This window comes from Neoarius graeffei, chromosome 2 (assembly GCF_027579695.1).
Source record: "Neoarius graeffei isolate fNeoGra1 chromosome 2, fNeoGra1.pri, whole genome shotgun sequence".
In the NCBI taxonomy this organism is placed as follows: Eukaryota; Metazoa; Chordata; class Actinopteri; order Siluriformes; family Ariidae; genus Neoarius; species Neoarius graeffei.
The window spans coordinates 24804007-24822136 of record NC_083570.1 but is presented as its reverse complement, the minus strand read 5'-3'; the positions used below and the strand labels follow the sequence as shown (position 1 = coordinate 24822136).

General features: G+C 39.1%; 1 protein-coding gene across 5 annotated transcripts in view; it reads left to right on the top strand.

Moving 5' to 3' along the window:
• Window positions 1-584: 584 nt before the first annotated feature.
• The window catches only part of nek1 (NIMA-related kinase 1), a 49344-nt gene continuing 31798 nt past the window's right edge, over window positions 585-18130 (top strand). For 2 of the 5 annotated variants that reach the window (XM_060914010.1, XM_060914008.1), the window contains exons 1-13: window positions 586-692; window positions 836-944; window positions 2957-3093; window positions 3170-3266; window positions 4374-4471; window positions 4940-5023; window positions 5142-5209; window positions 5292-5378; window positions 12281-12335; window positions 12705-12905; window positions 16608-16677; window positions 16941-17113; window positions 17324-17389. In XM_060914010.1, coding sequence (XP_060769993.1) covers window positions 2977-3093; window positions 3170-3266; window positions 4374-4471; window positions 4940-5023; window positions 5142-5209; window positions 5292-5378; window positions 12281-12335; window positions 12705-12905; window positions 16608-16677; window positions 16941-17113; window positions 17324-17389 — 1116 coding nt within the window. In that variant the 5' untranslated portion in view covers window positions 586-692; window positions 836-944; window positions 2957-2976. Of the gene's footprint in view, window positions 693-835; window positions 945-2956; window positions 3094-3169; window positions 3267-4373; window positions 4472-4939; window positions 5024-5141; window positions 5210-5291; window positions 5379-12280; window positions 12336-12704; window positions 12906-16607; window positions 16678-16940; window positions 17114-17323; window positions 17390-18130 lie in introns of all 5 variants that reach the window. The other 3 variants (XM_060914012.1, XM_060914011.1, XM_060914009.1) reach the window with 3 other exon arrangements.

Sequence of the window (18130 nt, the reverse complement as noted above, 5' to 3'; positions counted from 1 at the left end):
ATATACTTACTCAGTACCTCAATTATCAAATCAATTACTGTTACTAGGTAAAACAGAAGGAAACAGAACAATTACTGGTAAAATCTCTGTTCTATTTTCTTCAGTCAATTTATTGTCATGTTTTTGGAAGAAAAAAAATGCAAGAAAAAAACGATTTCCGATGTTCACGAAGCTCCGCCCATTAGATCAACGGAGGCACGTATTGTATAGGCTATAAAATGACCGACAGGAAGCGCATCCAACCACAAACAAGCATTTCGGACCGGAAGTCAGCTCGTTTTCCAAATGGGTTTTCTGAGACTTAAATAATTAATACTTTATTTTCTATTCTCTCTCAGGTTATTTGTTCAATTAAAAAAATAAAAAACGACTATTGCACTGGCTTAATTAACCTCAAGTTAATGAAAATCTGTGTGTGTATATAAATATTCTCTAATATTCAATTCTGTATTGATTATTTCCTCCTGCAGCATCTTATAACCAGTGACGGTTGCTAGGAGACAGACTTTGGACCAAACATTGACATACAAACCTTATGGCTTTTTATATTTCACAGACAAGTGGATGAGCCAATCACAGAGCCGGACTAAAGTTCTCGACTAATTACATCGCAGTGTTTTGTGTTACGTCACGTTAAGACGCTGAACGTGTAAGGGGTTTGAAGGAGCTGGAGTTTGTCCACGCTAAAGGAGGTAACGTAGCATTAAAATTAAAATTGAAACTACCATTGTAACATTTTACTGTAGAAGAGTGGCTAATGTATAATGTGTACTTTGACTGGCCCGAATAACGTTTTTTTTTGTTGTTGATTTTTTTTTCTCTCTCCGCGAAACAGCTTTATTAGTAGAGCTGGCTAGCTACAGTAGTTAAATAATAATGTGCAACGAGTGCATGCTAATTTGGCTCATTGAAAGCTCCTGATATTCTTGAACAGCGCCTCAACGGTGAGTTGAAAGCTTCTATGTCATATTTCTGTATTATAATCTCAGCTGTGCGACATTGTTGCTTTTGTAAAACCCCAAAATATCATTCTTTCTGTCAAACGCAACCATTCGGAGAGATAAAAAGGAAGCTATTGTTGAAAAATAACGAGAGCATTCATGTAGTTACATTTTATTGCCCTAAATTTAAATAATCACCTTTTTTTTTGCACTAAAGCTGTTAGCAGCAGAGACAGAGGATATTTATTTGTTTTAGCTGCATTACTCAATATCCTTTTTCTGAGTAATATATATTATTCAAGAGCTTGGTTATTCCTCCAAAATGTATAAATGTTCATGTAAATTGCAGGCCTGACTTGGACACGCCCTCAAAATAGTGTCTTAATAATATCCAGGATCCTTCTAGAATGTAAGGTCGTTTGTGGGCATTACTGTTTACTAATAAATGATGGTCTGAATTATTATATCCATTATGAGGTGTGGTTATTAAATAACAAGATTAAAGCTGTAGTTCCATTTTTAAGAAGAAAAGTTGCATTTCATTTCCTTTCCACTTCAATATATTCACCTTCTGTAACTACTGTACACACCCATGCACTCCGGTCATCCATTTATTCAAGTAGTGTAGGAGGTCTTCTTCTGTTAGTTGTTTCCAAAGCTTCATCATGTTTTCTTCTTCAGTTCTGGAACAGATGTGAAACAGGTTTGCTTGAGTGCAGACTTGATTTTAGAGAAACAAAAGGTGAAAGGTGTAGAAATGCAAGTTTTCTTCATTCATACTGAATTGCAGCATTAGGTGTTTGATAATGGATGCGCCTTGTAGATCAGGGGTGTCAACTTTTTTCCAATAGGAGCCAGATCAAAATACCCAGGGCTCGTCATCAAAATATTATTTATGTGGCTCTGGGGTCATACTTTGGACACCCCTGCAGTAATTTGGTCAAAAGTTTGTGGACACCTGACCATCACATGCGTCTTATTAACTTCAAGAGGGAGAAGAAAGTGAGGCAGCTGAGGAAATGACTGTTTATAGCTGCTACAACGATAACTTGTTCCTCTGACATTCCAAAACTTTGTCTATCTATAGATATGATAATAATAATAACAACAATAATAATAATAAAATATGTCTTCGTATTGGCACTTTGCTTTTGTGTAAGAGGAGTAAAACATTTTGTAACGCTTCATGTAATGCAGCCTGCCTGTTCTTGATCATATTCCTGTAAGAACATGTATGATGTTTCTTTCTTATAATCAGATTTGCACCAGGACACACTAATGGAGAGACTCAAGCATCTATTTTATTAGAAACTCCTAAAGCCTTTGTGCTTAAGTGAGATTTCCACCTGGCTGTTTCATCCACTTGGAAAATTGGAATACTTGGGTCGTATGTCCATATAGTGGGGTGGGGTGTGCTTTGCCTTTTTTTTTGGTCAGAAAAGCAATAGCAGGATGTTGAGGAGTGCATTGTCCTAGTGCTTCATCAAAACGTGTTCCCATGCTGCACATCTTTTCATGATTACAACAGTATTTTGAAACATGTTAACGTTTTATCTCCCATATGATTTGGTTGCCTGAAAAGGAGCGGCAGTGATGATACCGGTGTCTTGAAAATCTTGAAACTTTTCAGATCGACGCATTTGGAGTTGCAACACCGAAATGGCAACACATTCAAAGAAACACTAAGTGGACATGCACCCTTATGTAGTTGTTTTATGCAAATGTTGGTTGCCACATCTGAATTTTATTTTGCATATTGATGTCTTCTTTGAAAAGTTCCAACTTTACCTGACCTGTTCTTGTAATGCATTGGGAATGCCAAAGTCACTTCTCAGGATGTGGGGTTTTTTTTTTGGGGGGGAGTAGCCTCCAAGGGAACTGGAGAACCTGAAGGAAACCTACACATGGTTGAAGTGTGCACCCTGGAGCAAATGAGGCATCATGGTTGGAATATACAAGGTTAAAATAAAAATGTGCCATTTCTTGTCTTTTGATTCCATGTGCGGTGGCTACAGCATGACTGCTCAAACCAGACATGGATAAATATGAGAAGGTAAAGAAGATCGGGGAGGGCTCTTTCGGGAAAGCCATTCTGGTAAAGTCCAGGAAGGATGGTCACCAGTACGTTATCAAGGAGATCGGCATCTCCAGGGTGAGTTGCTCACAATTCTTGTGAGATTCTAAAGGTTCACACATGCACACTGATGCCTCTCATTTATACTTTACAGATGTCTAATAGAGAGAGACAGGAGTCACGCAAAGAAGTGGCCGTGTTGGCTAACATGAGTCATCCCAATATTGTGCAGTACAAGGAGTCATTTGAAGGTAAGATTTTTTTTTTTGCCTAATTAATTCATATTATACTGCAAGGCGGGGGGTCAAAGTGCTCCATTCTTCCTCACTGATTCTCAGGTTTTCATCTCCTATCGATGTATGTGTCATTAAAAACGTGCCAGGAAATAAGAATTGAGGTGGGGTTTACATTAGACCGTATCAGCGGATCATCAGATTAACGTTTTTAAAACAATTAGTGTGCACACAGCAACGCCAATACACGATTCGCGTGCACATAGCAATGCCAATACACGGATACGCTCGGCTCCGCAGGCATCCTGCGCTCCAAATCACTCCGCCCTGAACAGCGAGTGCCCTCTGAAGGGTGCGCACTCCAGCCCTGCGCAGCTCACAGAGCGCGCGAGTATAGCGCACGAGCAGTGATTTGGGACTGAGCCGCTGTGTGTGTGATCTCAGTGCATGTCGGGCATGCGCGTCACTTACCACTTGCAAGTGGAAGGATGGCAAGCCTAAAGACAATCATAACTACATAATGGGCAGTATTTGCATCAGTATTTGCAATATTTTCATACTTTTATACTCTTTAATGAAAGGTGATACAAGGCGGAAGTCCGCGCCGTTTTTCAGCAGTCGCGTCACATGACCAACGCCAGCGAATCAGGAAGGTGGATGTCACAGTGACGTTGTCCAATGACGACGCCAGCTAGAGCTCAGCACAGCGTATCCGCGTATTCTCAATGTTTACACAGCACCGGATCAGACATGATCTGGATTGAATACGTGGACCCTGGCGGATTCCCGTTTCCCGGCGTTTCCAGGCGTTTTAATGTAAACGGACAGTGCATCCGTGAAGAAAATGAGACAGATACGGTCTAATGTAAACTTGGCCTGAGAAAGCATTCTTGCCAGTAAAGCTTAATGGAGTCATTTCAGCATGCTGTGTCTGACAGGCAGCTGACGATCAAGTGATGGACGAAGCTACAAGTCTTGGAATTGAATTACAGAGAGGATATGCATGAGCTAATGGCTTGGCAGAGAACATGGGAGAAAGGGAGCGAGTTGCTGTCGGTGGCTGTGAGTGCATTGATGAGGTACTCAACTGCTGTAATGTTAATTCTCTTGTTTGCTTCTTTGCAGAGAACGGTTGTTTGTATATCATGATGGACTATTGCGAGGGTGGTGACCTGTTTAAGAAGATCAATAACCAGAAAGGACTGCTTTTCCCTGAAGAACAGGTTAATAGTGTGTACTCTTCTCCTCCCCAGCACACAACACGTTTTGTTCTGTTGCTCAGAATCGAAGAGCCATATATTTTCAGAACGTTATAAAGTAGAAAATGCCAATTTGTGAAAGGTTTTGCAGGGTGTGATCTGTATTTAGATGTAAATAATTTCAATTCATTTGACCATCTTTCCTTTTTTTTTTAAGCAATTAAATTTGAGTTTAGAAATTTAAAGCATAAAAAGTAGGAGAAAATAACGTCATGACATTTGGCAAAAAGTCAATTTGGTGAAAATTAGCTGCAGGTAGCAACATTTTTAGACCATTTTACAGCATTTAAAAATGTTGCATTATGTATGTGCATAAAGCCATGTTATTATAATAGTTCTGTTTGTTCTGATGTAGCACGTGTTCTAGGCTGTAATACGTATGAGTCTTGATTCTCTTTGAGCCTCACTCATTCTGGTCTTTTACGCCTGCAGATCCTTGATTGGTTTGTGCAGATATGTCTGGCTCTCAAACATGTACATGATCGTAAGATCCTTCACAGGGATATCAAGTCACAGGTACTGTTCAGAACCTCATACAGAAGCAGCTACGGTGTTAATGAGTGAAATCATTTTTTGCATACAAATGAATCAATATTTTTACAAGCCATGTCCACTTTTGTTTGTTCCTTTTTAGAATATTTTCCTGACCAAGGATGGTACAGTACAGCTAGGAGACTTTGGCATTGCCAGAGTTTTAAACAGGTAAGACGGTGTTGTGTTGTGCTGCTTGCTTAAAAAGGCCTGCTGAAATGTGAGTTAAATATATGATGTGTTTTGTGTGCAGTACTGTGGAGTTGGCCAGGACCTGTATTGGCACACCTTACTATCTTTCCCCTGAGATTTGTGAAAATAAACCATACAACAATAAAAGGTAGTGTCTTGAAGTGTATGTAAATGGTCAGCTTAATGCACAGTATGCATTAGTGTGTGCGCGAGTGAGACAGACACACTCCTTTACAAAACCAGTCACATGGGTCAAATTTTCAAAATTGAGTTGTGGTGTTTTCATGAAAGGCCATTAAAAAGGTTTCCAGTGATGCATAGATCAAGAATTTGTCCAACATGTATTTCAAAAAAGATACTCAAATGAAATATTTGAATTAAATTTATTTTTTTTAAACAGAATTTCCCCTACCCCCTCAGTGTACAGTTCAAAAGTTCCTTGAAAATGTTGTCTATGGTTCATGAAGGACAAAAAAAAAGACTGCTGCTTCACCCCCTCTGCCATGGCCACAGCCAAACCCATGACCATGCCTGCTTCTGTGGCCTTGCCATGTCGTTGCCCATATCAATTACCTCAACTTGGTCCTTCTTATCCATTTATCTACCTGCACCTGTATCTCTTCATCCTCTAACCCATCTGGAGGCAGCACGTCTGGTTTAGGGCACATTATGTTCTTGTAGGGCTCGGGAACAAAAGCTCAAATGTGTTTCTAGAGATACTGTGGAAGTCCAGGTGAGGGAAGTGTGACTGGATGACCACCTGGATCATTTCTTTGGGTACAAAAAGGTGATGGCACAGTGTTCCATCAGGCCTAATCTGGCATGTGCAGTTGGGGTGGGGGAGGCTTGCTAGGCCTGTCCTAGCTTCACAACCATTCATATCTACAGTCAATTTAGAGCCACCAATTAGCCTAACCTGCATGTCTTTGGACTGTGGAGGGGAAACCGGAGCAAACCCACGCCGACACAGGGAGAATGTGCAAATTTTATGCAGAAAGGCCCCCCATCAGCCACTGGGCTTGAACCCAGAACCTTCTTGCTGTGAGGTGACAGTGCTAACCACTACACCACCAGACTGCTAGTCTTGCAATTGAATGTGACAAACTTCTCATCCTGGTTTATGGTTGCTTACTATGTACCTTCAGTGCTTGTCCACACAGTGCGTAAATGTAATGATGTGATCTGAAATATGGGTACAAGAAAAGTACACTCATGAAATATTGTGGTGTTTCTCATCATGTTTATGATGCCTCTCACAATAACAACTTCCACAACACGCTTCAGAAAGATCATAGTAATTGCCCACAAGATATAAATACGTACTCAACTTGGTTGACATCACTGGCATCAGCAGCTTGGCACTTTCCATGATGAACTTGAAATTAATCTTTTTTTTGTGTGTGTGTTATCTTCAAATTTATCTTTGTTCTTTATCAGTTATAATATCCTCTCCTAGGGGTGTGTGAAGAAAACCACAACTAAATCGCTCAGCTTTTAACGATCATTGCATTGCAAGTTCAAGAGCTCTGTGATTTCTCCCTCCATAGTTCATACAGGCAGTATGCTATACATCATCTATAAGAAGGCTTCTGATTGACTGCACTGCTTTGTGTGTCCAGCCGATCAAGAGCCATCTCCTAGATCATACATGGCAATAAGGAGATTTTGTTTCCACAAAGATGAGTTTTAGTACTTTTGTAAAGTAATGTTAATTACATAAATGCATACTGAATCTAGTGAGTGGGAAATCTCCACTGTATCATGATGTAACTACGTGATCAGTGGTACAAAGTCTGAAGGGCGTTTTTTTTTTTGTTTGTTTTTTTTTTAAATTAAATAGACATATTTCTACCAGGATTTGAGTAGATCATCTCAATAAAAGCATGTTTTAAGGGTTCTAAAGTCTGACTTTCTGCAAAATTCTTTCAAAACATGAAAGTGTAAACATAATGGAATGGAATGCCAAAATCTAAAATGGCCAAATTTTAGCTCACACAATGTGTTTCCATATTTATCTCAAAATCATGACTTGTGACTTCTGACTGGTATTGTAATGGAGGGGGGGGACACATACACACTTGTTTTGTTGAGTCATTATGATCTAAATATAGAGGTGTCTTAGAGCGTCACATCAATCCTGTCTCCGCTCTAGTCCTTTGTTCAGTGTAACCTTATAATCCTGACACACAGGTCCCTCCACTGTTCTTGCTGCATCTTAGTGCCACTAATGTTATTGTTTTGAAATTTTCATGCTATGTTAACCAAGTCTAAAATCATCGCTTTACTTCAGCCATTTAAAAATGCACAAACAGGTGAAACTTGAAGGTCATATATTGTATAGTGTAGGTGCAATAGGCTTATCAAATCAGTCTCATGTAAAAAGTCTCATAAATTAATTAATCATTAATTCAAGTGTTCAATAGTTTATAGCTAAACTGTTAGAATCACTGGAATAACTTGATGTTGCTATAGTTTGAGTATTGTAGCTCTAATGTAACATGTTTACTCCTCTCATTATCTCTAGCCGCTTTATCCTGTTCTACAGGGTCGCAGGCAAGCTGGAGGCCATCCCAGCTGACTACAGGCAAAAGGCGAGGTACACCCTGGACAAATCGCCAGGTCATCACAGGGCTCTTGATCTATAACATTCATATAACGACCAAATTGGCGAAGGCAATTAGAATACTTACTCGGCAGAGGTTGGCATTCAGTGGGTGTTGTAGCAATAAACAGGACACAGTTTATTCCAAAGATACCATTTATTGAAATAGCTGACATGAATTAGCAAACTAATACTGATCAGATATAGCAACAATAGCAGCCAAGGAATAATTCAATATAAATGGTGATGCAATGTATACAAATAAGAATCAGTAGTGAAAATGATAATTAAGGCACTAATGGTGATCAGAAGTAATAAGCTGTGTGTGTGTGTGTGTGTGTGTGTGTATGGAATGCACGAACACTGTGCCAGGCCGCACCCAGAAGGGGGAGGGTCAACCCAGGAAGAGCGCGCAAAAAGAAGAAACGAAGGAATCTGTAGTTTAAACTAGTCTTGGCTAGGCCTTAAACCCAAACTTCTACTTAACCCTTAGCTACTCCTGAAATCCCAATGTTGAGGAGTGGAGTACGATGGAGGGAGTTACTGAGAGAGAGAGAGAGAGAGAGAGAGAACGCATGCACGATCTAACTAAATACAGATAGTAAACAAAGTAAATCAAACAGCATGCGGTCTAAGACCGACTTTCGTGTGAATCAAAATGCGTACATTTAAACCATAAATGAATTCAAATGAACAACACAATTCACATTAACTAGCCACAACTAAGACTAACAATTGCCCAGATGCCAGCCTTGCTTAGGATCGCTTTTGTAAGCAATTGAAAGTGCATTTTCCGAAGACAGCGCGGAGAGCAGGTCTAAGAAGAAAGCGGTTCTGTTCCTTTACTTTACAGCTTGTCAGCTGAAGCTCTTCGGTGTTCTGTTGGTCGTCCGATGATCTGGAAGGAATCTTGTTTACAGTTCGTTGACGTTGAGAAAGGGAAAAGGGATCTGGTCGCCTTTTCTCTTTGAAACACTGCGTGGGCTGCAGTAACTAACCGGTTCAGTTATTATTATAACTCTGCGAAGGTCAAATACATTGAACTTTGGCTAAAGGTCTGGTATCAATAGCTCGTTCTTTGTCCTTCTGTAGCACAGATGCTTGGCTTCTCTTTCATGCGTGGAATCCACCACCAGAGAGAGGGAATTTCGATTCCGCCGTGAGTTTAAAGCACAGTCGTGATGTCACTGTATTTGGTATCCGTTATCATCTCTGTGTCCAATACCATTACAGGGAGTCAGAAGAATGGGCGGAGATAGAACATGGCGTCGAGTACAGGGATTGGCGTGTTCATAAATGGTTACTATGGTTACGGGCATGGCAATCCATCCCTACAGTAGACACCCTTTTCCACAATTTGACGCAGTTCCCTGAGATCTTAATTAAATGTCTGGGACATGCTTTTGCTCAAAATACCACAAGGATAAAGCACTATCACTCCCTTCTCACCCTGTCTAAACAGCCCTGTTCCGAATGACTTGTTTCTTTAAAGGGAAACTGAAGTCATTTTTAAACTTGCTTTATTTCTTAATGTTATTCAATTATGTTTTTGGTTTTAGTAACCTTATATCGTGACTCGTATTGGCAACTAATTGCAATTAAATATTATACTTATCGGCCTATTTGGTTTTTAGCCATGTCGAATTTTAGTTCGTTTGGTCCACGGCAGGCGTCACTTATCCATGCGATCTTCACGAGACTTGTGCAAGACGTCGAAACATGAAGTGTCAGCCAGGTATCAGTGCCGCCATTTTGAAAACTGTTTTCCAAATGAAATATTGCACCAAAACGAGTTTAAATGACTATTACTGCCTACTTTTTTCAAACTTTCCTGATTTGCTGTCAAAACAAATGCAACTTCCGGCTTGATTACATCAGCATTCGAAAGAAGGCACGTGCGTCTTTTTGACAACGTTGGCAGATGTTGGTCACTTTGATTTCCGCTGTACATTTTACTTCCGTCCTACGATGTCTCACGCAGGTCTCAATGAAGCTTGTTTACGCCCATTGCTTTGACATAAGGACTGATATATTACATGGCATATTTCAAACACTCATAACTTGCTATAGCAGTGACAAAATAGCGATCAAAAATGCATTCCTGTATTTAATAAAATGAGAGAATATTTTGATTTTAAAAAATTGCCTTTGGTTCTCCTTTAAGCTCAGAATTAAACTGCAACTGTGAAGCAGTGTTTGTAGTCGAGTCACTAAACCTTGAGTCTGAGTCCAGTTTCGAGTCCCCAGTGTTTAAGTCAAGTCCAAGTCACTTAAAAAAAAAATGTAGAGTCCACAATTAATCTAAGTCGAGTCCAAGAACACTACTCCATCTGCACCGTTTGACAGTGGCTGTTTCAGCACCATTTACATGAGTTTGTTCCTGAACATGACGTGTTATTGCCGCCATTTTGAAAACTGTTTTCCAAACAAAATATTGCACAAAAATGAGTTTAAATGACGATTACTGCCTACTTTTTTCAAACTTTCCTGATTGCTATCAAAACTAACAACACTTCAAGCTTGATTACATCAGCATTCGAAAGAGGGCACGCGCGTCTTTTGACAACGTTGGCAGATGTTGGTCACTTTGATTTCCGCTGTATGTTTTACTTCCATCCCAAGATGTCTCGCACAGGTCTCAACGAATCTTGTTTACAGCCATTGCTTTGACATATGGACTGATGTATTGCATAGCATATTTCAAACACTCATAACTTGCTATAGCAGTGACAAAATAGCTATCAAAAATGCATTCCTATATTTAATAAAATGAGAGAAATAGAATTTTGATGATAAATTTGCCTTCAGTTCTCCTTTAAGCTCAGAATTAAACTGCAACTGTGAAGCAGTGTTTGTAGTCGAGCCACTGCTCACCCCTCTTCCACCAACCAATCAGGCACTTCCACTATGAATATTCATTCACAAAGGTGGTTCTCAAGCCATGATTGGAGATACTTAGATGAGGTGGTAGGATAATTCTAATAAGCTCCCTTTGTGACATAGAAAGTGGAGCATGTGTTTTCTGAAATAAGTAGCCCGAAAGAAACTGAATGGGCTGTCTTATTTCAGAGTTTGTGAGTTGGTAGGGACTCCAGATACTCAAATGTATATGCACAAACACTGAAAGTGACCCCTCCCCCCAATAACATGTCCCCTTTAAAGAATTTTATAATGACTTTTTCCTTTGATTCAAATTTTATTTCATAATTGTTTTTCAAATACTTGTATAATGGGGGTATAATGTAATGGTATTATCTGCATCTCTTTAGCACTCAAAATATCCTAATCTGCTGCAATGACCTGGTGACTTGTCCAGGGTGTACCCCGCCTCTCGCCCATAGTCAGCTGGGATAGGCTCCAGCTTGCCTGAGACCCTGTAGGACAGGATAAGTGGCTACAGATGATGGATGGAATATCCGAATCTGTTTTTTCATATTTGGGTTTAAACTGGAAGTGGGCAGGTATACACTGGAAAGGTTGTTGTTTAAAAATAGATTTACTTCAATTTCTGAATTTGTTACATTCCAGAAAAATTCATTGGCACACTGTCAGAATCTGTTCTGAAGCAGGGACACACACATGCTGCGCTTCTGCTAATCTAACTGAGGTCCTTTTTTGTAGCATTTTATTATATAACCTGTATTAGTGCTTTTTTAAATTTATGTATTTTCTTGAATAACAATGAAAAACGCACGCAATGACTATACCATTTAGAATTAAAATGACTAGTCTCATCTCATTATCTCTAGCCGCTTTATCCTGTTCTACAGGGTCGCAGGCAAGCTGGAGCCTATTCTAGCTGACTACGGGCGAAAGGCGGGGTACACCCTGGACAAGTCGCCAGGTCAACACAGGGCTGACACACAGACACAGACAACCATTCACACTCGCACCTACGGTCAATTTAGAGCCACCAGTTAACCTAACCTGCATGTCTTTTGACTGGGGGGGGAGAAACCGGAGCACCCGGAGGAAACCCATGGGGAGAACATGCAAACTCCACACAGAAAGGCCCTCGCCGGCCACGGGGCTTGAACCCGGACCTTCTTACTGTGAGGCGACAGCTCTAACCACTACACCACCGTGCCGCCTAAAATGACTAGTGTGAAAAGCATATTTCATATTTATATGGTTATTTTTGTTTGTACAGAAACATGGTTTTATTTTGGAGCTCAGTAAGGCAGTGTTTTTGTCTATCTACTGGAACAAACCACTCAAAAAAAAACAAACCATGGTGCATCTCCTATTAGTGTTGTGTTAATATAGCCAGCTGTATAGCAGATTAAATTTACTTGTAATTCCTTTCTCTCAGGTGTTTTTCTTTTCATAAGTTACAGTTACATGCTTTACATTGGTGTATGTTTTGTGTTCAATGTGCTTGATGCAAGATACCTTGTATTGTTTTGTTTTTCCCTCCTCTCCTTCTTTCCTGTCCTCATGTCTGCTAGTGATATTTGGGCCTTGGGATGTGTCCTGTATGAAATGTGCACACTTAAGCATGCTGTAAGTATAAAACCGTCCCTGCAGATTGGTCCTTGTCTTTGTGCATTACTGTTGAAGATGTGTGTAGTAAAATGAGCTCTGTCTGTGTTGGGCTGTATAATGAAATGTACTTGCTTCAAACACCCTGTGTGAAGGAATTTGCCTTCCTAGTCTTCAGTAATTAAAGATCTCCTGATAAGAGTGCAAAGCTTGAGGGAAGCTCTTTCAATTCACTTCTGTTTTAGTTGAAAATGATTTCTCTTTGATACTGCAGTCATTTGACAGCATCTCAAGCATATTTGAGCCTTCACTGCCTATGAAGTTCAAAGCAAATGTCTATGGTAATTTTATTCTAGATCATTTTTTTTTTGTGCTTTCCCCCCCTTCAAGTTTGAGGCTGGGAACATGAAGAATTTGGTGCTGAACATCATCCGAGGTTCATATCCCCCAGTCTCTGTGCATTACTCTCAGGACCTGCGTGCTCTCTTGGGCCTGCTTTTCAAGCGCAACCCGCGGGAGAGACCCTCTGTTGGCGCAATACTGGACAAGCCATTTCTCGCCCGCAGAATCCACAAGTTTCTCTCTCCACAGGTTGGACCCTTTTTTTTCCCCCCGAGGAGAGAAACAAGGCTGTCTAAGGGTCAAATTTAAGCAGTCATGCTGTTACAGGGAAGTAGGGTTTGTGTCAGGGCGAATTGTTCTCGGTTAAATAAATGAATAAATAAAGTAAGTGTGAATAAATTTTAAGCTGTTAAGCTTAAAGTGCCATTCCACCATTGGATGTATTCTTTGGCATAAAATACAATATATTTTATGACAACATGACTAGACAGAGAAATCTTTTAGCTTCAAAATGATATATCAAACATAATTTTTTGACGACGACAAGTATATTAATTTTGCGACCAAAGTCACCTACCCTTTTAATTTCTGCGCGGTAGTGAAACGTGATGTCATCGGCAGGTTCCCCTTCTTGTGTACCACGTGTTGGTTTATTTTTAGACCAGGAAACCCCCAAAGTGAGAGTCATTTCTCCTCGTATATGGGGGCCAAAAAAATTGCGAAAAATTGAGTTAATCTTTCAGTTAGCTAGATTTATTGGTATTAGCTAGATTTATTGGTATTATTTTTATCGCGTTCTATCCGCCATTGCTGATATGTGCCACGTCACGTGGTACACAAGAAGGGGAACCTGCCGATGACATCACGCGCGGAAATTAAAAGGGTAGGTGACTTTGGTCGCAAAATTAATATACTTGTCGTTGTCAAATTATGTTTGATATATCATTTTGAAGCTAAAAGGTTTCTCTATCTAGTGATACCACTTATATATGTTGTCAAAATATATTGTATTTTATGCCAAAGAATACATCCAATGATGGAATGGCACTTTAAATAATTAATGGAATAAATTAAGTCAAGTTTATTTGTGTAGTGCATTTAACAATAAGCATTGTCGCAAAGCAGCTTTACAGAATTTGAATGACTGAAAACATGAGCTAATTTTATGCCTAATCTTAATCCCTATCTTAATTTCCCTGAGGGAACTCTCCCAAAGGGATCAATAAAGTTTTATCTAATCTTTCCCCAATGAGCAAGCCTGTGGCGATGATGGTAAGGAAAAACTCCCTCAGATGACATGAGGAAGAAACCTCGAGAGGAACCAGACTCCAAAGGGAACCTAGCCTCATTTGGCCAACAACAGACAACATGACTATAACATTAACCGTTTTAACATGAAGTCAGTTTTGTTGATGTTATAAACTCTTCATTAATGGAAATTTGAGTGCAAAACTGTTCATGACAACTGCAGTCCTAAAGTTAGCAAGTCAACTGTAGTCATCAGCCATAAAAGCATTACTGTAAGTGTTCAGAGTGTCTTCCAAGTGTGACTTTCAATTAATACAATTAATAAATTAATAGATTTAAGCTGTTAAATTTATGAACAAATAATTAAAAAATAAACAAATTTAAGCTGTCAAGCTGAATAAATAATGAAATAAAGGATGTCACACTTAAGAATAATTAATGAAATAAATTAAGTTTAAGAATAAATAATTAAGCAAATAAATAAATTTAAGTTGTCAAACTTGAGAAAAAATACTTCATGAAAGAAATAAAGGCTCTCAAACTTAATGATGGATAGCTTCAAGCTGTTAAACGTAAGAATAATTAATGAAATAAATAAAGGTTTTTAAGCTTAAGAATAAATAATTGATAGTCAAGCTTAAAGGAACAGTCCACCGTACTTCCATAATGAAATATGCTCTTATCTGAATTGAGACGAGCTGCTCCGTACCTCTCCGAGCTTTGCACGACCTCCCAGTCAGTCAGACGCGCTGTCACTCCTGTTAGCAATGTAACTAGGCTCAGTATGGCCAATGGTATTTTTTGGGGCTGTAGTTAGATGCGACCAAACTCTTCTGCGTTTTTCCTGTTTACATAGGTTTATATGACCAGTGATATGAAACAAGTTCAGTTACACAAATTGAAACGTGCCGATTTTCTATGCTATGGAAAGTCCGCACTATAATGACAGACGTACTAACACCTTCTGCGCGCTTCGGCAGCGCATTGATATCTGAGCTCCGTATCAATGCACTGCTGAAGCGCGCAGAAGGTGTTAGTACGCCTGTCATTATAGTGCGGACTTTCCATAGCATAGAAAATCGCCACGTTTCAATTTGTGTAACTGAACTTGTTTCATATCACTGGTCATATAAACCTATGTAAACAGGAAAAACGCGGAAGAGTTTGGTCGCATCTAACTACAGCCCCAAAAAATACCATTGGCCATGCTGAGCCTACCTACATTGCTAACAGGAGTGACAGCGCGTCTGACTGCGTCTGACTGACTGGGAGGTCGCGCAAAGCTCGGAGAGGTACGGAGCAGCTCGTCTCAATTCAGATAAGAGCATATTTCATTATGGAAGTATGGTGGACTGTTACTTTTAAGAATACATACAAAAAGCCCTAAATCAGGAAAAAGTTGGGATGGTATTGAAAATGCAAGTTAAAAAAATGCAGTGGTTTTCTAAATTTACTTTGCCTTGTATTTCATTGCAGATAGGATGAACCCAACATATTTCATGTTTGTCTGGTCAACTTAATTTCATTTGTTTAATATACTTTTCAGGCCTGCAACACATTCTTAAAAAAGGTTGGGACAGGGGCAATTTAAGGCTAGTAATGAGATAAAATAATCAGATGATTGCAGTCATGATTTGGTACAAAATCAGTATCCAGGAAAGACCTAGTTTTTGAGGCGCAAAGATGTGCCAAGGGTCTCCAGTTTGTCAACAAATGCTTGAGAGAATTACTGGTGTTTTTTAAAAACGAAAAAAAAAAAAAGATATGAAGGGACTTGGATACTTCACCCTCTTCGGTGCCTGTTCTCATTACACACCAGAAATCCTCCAGATTCCTTGAATTGTTTAAAGAGCAAGGGCGCAAGCCTAAGCTGAACACTTGTGAGCTCTGATCCCTGACGGCACTGCATCAAGAGCCATCATTCAATAAAATTCAATCAGACAATAAAATTCATGAGGTAGAACATCAAATAATGTGCTGTTGTATTGTTTTGAGTAAAATAAAATATTTTACAAATCATTGTTTTCAGTTTTAATTTCAATCTCAAAATATCCTCCCAGCTTTTTCTGATTTGGGGCTATAATTAATGAAAATAATAAATGAATGAAAAACTCTTAAGCTTAAGAATGAATAAATAATTAATGAATGCATTAAATAAATATATGCTGTCATGAAATAAATATATATACTTTTTTTTAAAAATATTTGTATATTTGGTATCACTGCAAATTTAACATTTTTAATGTTGCATTTTTCAAACATCTGCATACAGACTGTATAAAGGTGCATTGGGTTGGATTTCTATATTGAATTTTTCTCACTTAAATGTAAAAATAAATTTAAGCTGTCAAGTTGTTGAGGTTAACCATGTTATTAACTATTTTTTGGAATGTCACTTGTATATTTTTGGTATATAATTAATTGCCGATTTAGTAGTAATTTACATTTAATATAGCATTTTAACACTTCTGCAGACAACCTGCATAAAAGTGCGTTGGTTAGGATTTTTGTCTGTTAGTAGCATTGTTCTCTGTGATGAATAAAATTCAAGTTTGGGCTGCAATTGGAAATGCTGGCAAAACACTATGGTACCTAAATGTTTTATGATGGGCATATTTTGTTTTGGTTTGTATTATGCTCTTTAAATATCTTTAGCTGAAGGTGCAGCCTCTAGAAAATGTTTGTGCACTTATTGTGTTTCAGCTCATTGCTCAGGAATTCAGCCAATCTCTTGTCAAACAATCCAAAATAAGTGTTGCCCAGGGAGTACCAGGTAAATGCACTTGACCTTTTAATCACATGCACAGCATTTTAAATGTGAATGACTGACTATCCTGGATTAAATTAAATAATCCATTTTAAGAGTTGCCGAAGGTAGTAAAAATCAACAACGCACTTCTTGTAACAGCTTGTTTGATTCCGTACACTGTGATAAATATTTATCATGTCATAGCAGCTGTACATGCATTACAAGGAGTATATAATTGGCAAATCAGCACTAAAGAACAATATCTAATTCTGACATTTAATCTCCAGCCAAGCATCCAGTCCCTGGTTCAGCATCCATTCCCCCTGCCCAGAAAATCACCAAACCAGCTGCCAAATATGGAGTGCCTTTCACAGCAAAGAGACCTGCCAATGCCATCCGGAAACCAGCTGATGGAGCCAAGAAACCAGTAGAGAGGAGGCCTGGGGTCAAACTCAAACAGGTATGGGTTTACCTGTATTAAATACAGATTGATGCAAAGAATTCTGCAGAAAATGCCCCTTTTGTAGCAGTGTAAAAGTCATTGGAGCATAAGCTTGTTGAGCTTGATATTTAGCAGCAGTTGTGTGCAAATTCATATCTCAATTGACTAGATAGTGTGTTTGTGTCTGAGTGAGAGGTCTGATCCATGCCTCTGTCATGTATTGTCCAGGCTCCCCTTCCAGCAGCAGCTCAGAGGAGAATGAATCGAGTGGAGGAGGAGAGGAGAAAGCATGAGGTACCCAAAAGAAAAGTCCCTTACTTCCAGCCCTCTGTTCTAATGCACACAACTTGCTCTCCTTCCTCCTTTTAAACTCCGTCAGTAACGGACACCTCCTGAACCACAGCTTAGTTGTTGAGATTTGGTTTAAACCCTTTCAATTCAAGTGACCAGTCACAGAATAATGCATCTAAAAACTAAACAGTAAATAATACATTTTCATAATGGTGGTGGTTTTGATTTGCACCAGTGTAACAAAATAAAGGGACCACCAATCTGTAATTTAAAACCCCTGGGGATCTTCGGATCCCATTTTGAGAACTGCTGGTATCGAGGAATGGTTTATGTGCATGATGAGGGCTTGCCTCATCTTCACAGATGAAAGACCAAGACATGAGTGCAACTTATTTATGAATGTGTTTTAATGTACTGTTCTGGCGAACAATTATTTTATTTGTTAACTATGGTACCACATCAGTGTCAGAACTAGAGGATGCCGAAGGTGCGGAAAAACATAAACCTGCAAGTTTTAACATTTTGCGTACATAAATATCCCACTCGTGAGTGCAAATATGAAACTTGCACACAGAAAAACTGTGTACATGGTTTTGACAGTTTAGGGGCGGGCTCATATCATTGGTCAGAGAATGCTGTTGGCTGAAGGCTTCTGGTTTGCAATTGACATTTTATCTGACAGTGATGCTGTGTTGTAGCAGTGACCTATCTTTTAATAGTTTAACAAACCATGGTTTGCTTTTG